Source organism: Primulina huaijiensis, chromosome 8, assembly GCF_012295235.1.
Source record: "Primulina huaijiensis isolate GDHJ02 chromosome 8, ASM1229523v2, whole genome shotgun sequence".
Taxonomy (NCBI): domain Eukaryota; kingdom Viridiplantae; phylum Streptophyta; class Magnoliopsida; order Lamiales; family Gesneriaceae; genus Primulina; species Primulina huaijiensis.
In genome coordinates, this window is record NC_133313.1 from 18,200,310 (window position 1) to 18,204,689 (window position 4,380).

At 34.7% G+C, this 4,380-nt stretch overlaps 1 protein-coding gene across 3 annotated transcripts; it reads right to left on the bottom strand.

Annotated features, from left to right (window-relative positions):
• Window positions 1-258: 258 nt before the first annotated feature.
• On the bottom strand, window positions 259-4,004 carry LOC140983011 (histone acetyltransferase MCC1-like). Of its 3 annotated transcripts, none has more exons than XM_073449865.1 (6): window positions 3,692-4,001; window positions 1,794-2,019; window positions 1,567-1,711; window positions 1,110-1,157; window positions 722-1,002; window positions 259-631 (listed from the first exon to the last, which is right to left on the bottom strand). In XM_073449865.1, the coding sequence occupies exons 2-6, from the start codon at window positions 1,913-1,915 to the stop codon at window positions 433-435; spliced, it is 795 nt and encodes a 264-aa protein (XP_073305966.1). In that variant the 5' UTR covers window positions 1,916-2,019; window positions 3,692-4,001; the 3' UTR covers window positions 259-432. The 3 variants fall into 3 exon arrangements, with proteins under 3 accessions (XP_073305966.1, XP_073305964.1, XP_073305967.1); XM_073449863.1 differs by having other exon boundaries at window positions 722-946; window positions 1,054-1,157; window positions 3,692-3,999; XM_073449866.1 differs by lacking the exons at window positions 1,567-1,711; window positions 1,794-2,019 and having other exon boundaries at window positions 3,692-4,004.
• Between the last annotated feature and the right edge of the window lie 376 nt (window positions 4,005-4,380).

Below are 4,380 nucleotides of genomic sequence, written 5' to 3' on the forward strand. Positions count from 1 at the left end.
ATATATAACAACCCTTTAGTAGCACCCAGGAACATAGGTGAATTGGTAAAGTATAAGATGACGTGAGTTGATACTCTCAACGTTGCATGATCGATTTTCGTGTAGATCATATTCCACAATTAAATATTGTAAGGGTATGCTTTTAAAGTCGATGTTTGATGTCCTCTCTCTCGAGTTCATGCTTACTCGTGCACATTTCTCGATTTACCTTCTTGTCTGAGTCAAAAGATCTCTGACTCGTATAAGGTGTACCATCGATGAACCTTTTAAAAGGAAATAACAACCCTTTGGTAAATAGTAGTAGTACAGAATGATTGTTCAAAGATTTGATGGTTTGACAAGTATTTAAGCCAAAATTTTGCTAAGTTTCTGACACGCTCTTTCTTTTTAATCCTCTACCACATTTCGTACACTAAGCCAAGTGAATCAGCATTAAGAGATTCCACATGCTGGGACAGATCGAGCGCTTTCGGAAGTAGCAATTCTCTTGTTCTGTACCGTGGGAAGAAGGCAACTAGACTCCTTAAATTTGGGCCACTTGAATTTCTTCCTCTCTTCATTTTTCCACAGCTTTGCAGCAATAGATTTAAAGCCTCCCTTTATATAAGAAACAAATAGCAAGACAAGTTCTCTGCGGATAGCAACGCGAACTCATCAGTTAAAATATCTTTACTTCAATTGCATAACAAATTCGCACTTTTGAAGAAAAGGTTTCACTTACAGAGGTGAGCAAGGAGATCGACCTCCATTCACATAGTAGACGAATAAATATGAATCGTAATGCTGACCATTGATATAATAAAAATTGTATAACCTCCGTAAGCACTGAAAGGACATTTTCTTGTACAGATGTATGGCTGGAATATTGTATGAGATCACATGAAGATAAACAGCACGACAAGTTGAAATACTAGAGGCGAACTTTACAACTTCATGTATCAATGAACTGGCTGAAAATCCAGGATCAGAGAATACTCGTTCAAGAACTGTTTCTTCAACACATTGGATGAAAGTAATATCCAAAAAAGGACATCAAGAAAGAAAAGAAGAAACTTGCCTACTCCCATATTTCTGTAGGACTCTAAGACTCCCAGCGTTAAGATGTATACCAGTGTTTGGTCAGAGTTTGGCGTGTCAAAGCTGAGTAAATCCTCTACCTGGCAGGAATAATGTCAGTTTGATAAGAGAACAAAAAAAACGTACAATAAACATTAGGAGTTTCATTATAGAGAGTGAATTCTTGAATGAAACACACACCCATAGACAGTAATGCTCACAAGCGAACAGGAGGCCTTCACACGGTTAAAACCCAATTAATTCAGGACCTGTATTTAAACCGGTGGTGAAGCCGTAGGTGAGCGGGTAAGTGCAGTTGCTCTCTCGTTCTTAAATTTTTCTAAAAACTCATATATTTTATGTATCACAAACAAAAACATATGATTTTGCTCCCATTAAGTTTTTCTCAAATTTTAAGCCAACCCTCCCCCGCCCCAACCAACTTACCCACACACAAGCACAAAAATTCTGATGCTGCTGCAGATGACTACTAAGTCCATCGAGACTCACCTCACTCTCTTTCGCCAAAACAACTCTTGCAGTCACAAATCCAATAAGTTCATCGTTCTGTGGATTGGACCGGCTTTGGTCAACAGCTCCCCAGGACACAATATCACGGCCATTAACAACATTGTGGAAAAACTCAGATTCATACCTAATGAATCATAGAATAATTTTCAGCAAAACAATTAAGCTATCTGAACCTTACGAACGTGAAAGTAAGGGGACATTCCAACCTTACTGGAAACAGATCTCCATGAATTCTTTCTCCATGAATTCTTTCAAGAACTGCTAAGTCAGGTGGTTGTATTGGCCTAAAAGATATACCCGGATGGCAGGGAACTTTGAGATTTACCATTGAAGAATGTTGAGTCAATCCCCACAAAATATTTGACGTATTTAAAAAATAACTTCATCCTTCTATGCAAAATTATCCATGCTAGCCATTCAGCATCAGAAAGCCTGGTAAAGATGCATTGTCATTTGTACATACTCGGAATTACAAACATTTAAACAAAAAAACAACAGAGAGAGAGAGAGAAGCTATATCTCATGGCAGTAAGCATAATTATTTCCTGAAATATTTAGCTCGAAAGGTTCATATTTCCACAATTGAACATTAGTTATCACATATTAAAATCATTTACTGCCGCTTCAATGGAAACTGAGAAAGATGAGGTGGAGTTGAAGATCAGTGGTGGCCCAAGTAGGAGAACAAATTCTTTATGTCAAGGACAACAAAATAAATCAGTTAAAATGATTCATATTATAGCTTAAGGTCATCTCATTTGGATTTAAAATCCATGATTCCATTATGAGCACATGAATTTGAGAGAAAGATATTGAAGATGTATCATATCCACCAACTGACAGGAAGGCAAACGCTTACCACCATAAAATAGCATGTATGACCTGCTTATTATAAGATGTAATCCATCATTTCATTTTTTCAATGTTCCTTCACAAAGTTTTGCAAGTCAACAACTCTTCCAAGTGTAATAATGAATAGTTGACTTGATATCATTCAAAAAAAATATTTCAAGAAAACTGTACCAACAAACCAATACCAAGAAATGAAAGTTTGTGTATGAAAACTGTCTCATTAAGCTATTCAAACAACGGTTTGATGACCTAGAGTATTCTATATACTCATCGGCCAAAATAAAAGAAGTAGGGGTTCATTCAAGGAAAAATAGACGTTATAATTGCTTGAAAAGAAATCGTGGGCGACCAGCAGACTGAAAACTTGCATTCTCAATTAGTCATCCGAGTGCGTGTATGTCAATAAAAATGAGGCCAAAATAGCACTAAACTCACATTTAGATACCTTATGTTGTTTCATCTGTTCATAGTTGTTCATTCATATATATTTAATCCTAGGACCTCATTCACCTCTTTGACCTATCGACACCTCAGCTACAATAACATTTTTACTTATTATTCAAAATAAGTTAATGATCAAAATATCTAGTCTTAGCCCCCAATAATTTACTAGACATTCAACAATAACCAAGCCAAACAGAAAATCGATTGAGGATTGATTAAAGTAGGCAACGCCTGCAAAACTGAGACAGAGATCAGTATGCTCCTAATCATATCACTTGAAAAAGCTCCGTTTTGTTTCCAGAAAACAAGATTTTCATAAAATAATTTTTACATCGTCGTATTATAGAAGCAACCTTTCTTACAGATACCAAGACTCCTGAACAATGACTTAAGTGAAAAGAAAGCCAAATCGCCTTAAACCACATACATAGTTTAAGATGATGGACCAAGCAAACAACTACTAAAAAATACATCTTTTGGCATAAAATCGTCCACCACGGTTGAAATAATCAATCTTGCATACTGATAATAAAGGGTTTAACGGCACCAATAAAAAGCAAGCAAGTTCACGTAAACTTACAGTCGACCACGAAATCAATAACCATTATAATTTCTAATTCATTGTCAATTACACAAGAAAACAAGTAAATCAAAACCACCCACACCAATATCAGACAAAAAAACAAGAATCTTGAGGGGAAAAAAAAAGCATCCCAAATTAAAGGCAATTCATCAAAGAAACCCAAATGGGATTTTCCATTTCGATCAGAAAATAAAGAAAACTAGACAGTGATTAGAAAGCTCGTACCTTAAACTCAATCGCGTTCACGGAAGCACATATCTGGCCTAACACAAACAGTAATTGACAATAAAAAAAAAACGAGAGACGACCCAAAAAGGATTGTTTCCCTTTCCTTCGTGGAAAAGCAAACATCTGCAGATTACAAGTTGAGGTTACAAATAATCAAAGTGCGCAGGGAATCGGTAGCTTTTTAGTTTCGTAATTCCATTTTATTCGATTCTTCTCGATGAGCTGGTTCAGTCTCGAACTCTTCGACCTCGTACTGAGATCGACTATTATCTTCTACTGTTTTTAACATTCAAAAGATAATTTAGAAGAGCAAGGAAAATGAGTAATGACACGATCTACGAATTTTTTTTGTGTGAGGCAGATCACAATAAAAAATAATTTTTTTAATATAAAATCAAATAAGAAATCTGTCTCAAAAATACGACCTTTGGTATCATATCATACCATTTTTTGCCAAGGAAAATATGTAAAAGTCAATGATTTTCACCCATTTTCATTTTATAAGACCAAAGTTTTTTTATAGTTAATTTAATTTATATTTAAATAAAATATTATTATTATATTTAAATTAAGATTATACCATAATTATAGAAATTTAATGAGAAATTAATAAATTACAATTTGCAATAATGAAATTAAAAACAAACTATGACACCTTTTTTTGTAGAGATTATTATTATTATTAT

What these genes read in the sequence shown, in the direction of transcription:
- LOC140983011 (XM_073449865.1), bottom strand. Translation starts at nt 1,915, where the DNA reads ATGGTAAATCTCAAAGTTCCCTGCCATCCGGGTATATCTTTTAGGCCA. An exon ending in TTTTGGCGAAAGAGAGTGAG is followed by an intron (nt 1,158 to 1,566) that starts GTGAGTCTCGAT and finishes TATTCCTGCCAG; the next exon opens with GTAGAGGATTTACTCAGCTT. An exon ending in CGATCTCCTTGCTCACCTCT is followed by an intron (nt 632 to 721) that starts GTAAGTGAAACC and finishes TGCTATCCGCAG; the next exon opens with AGAACTTGTCTTGCTATTTG.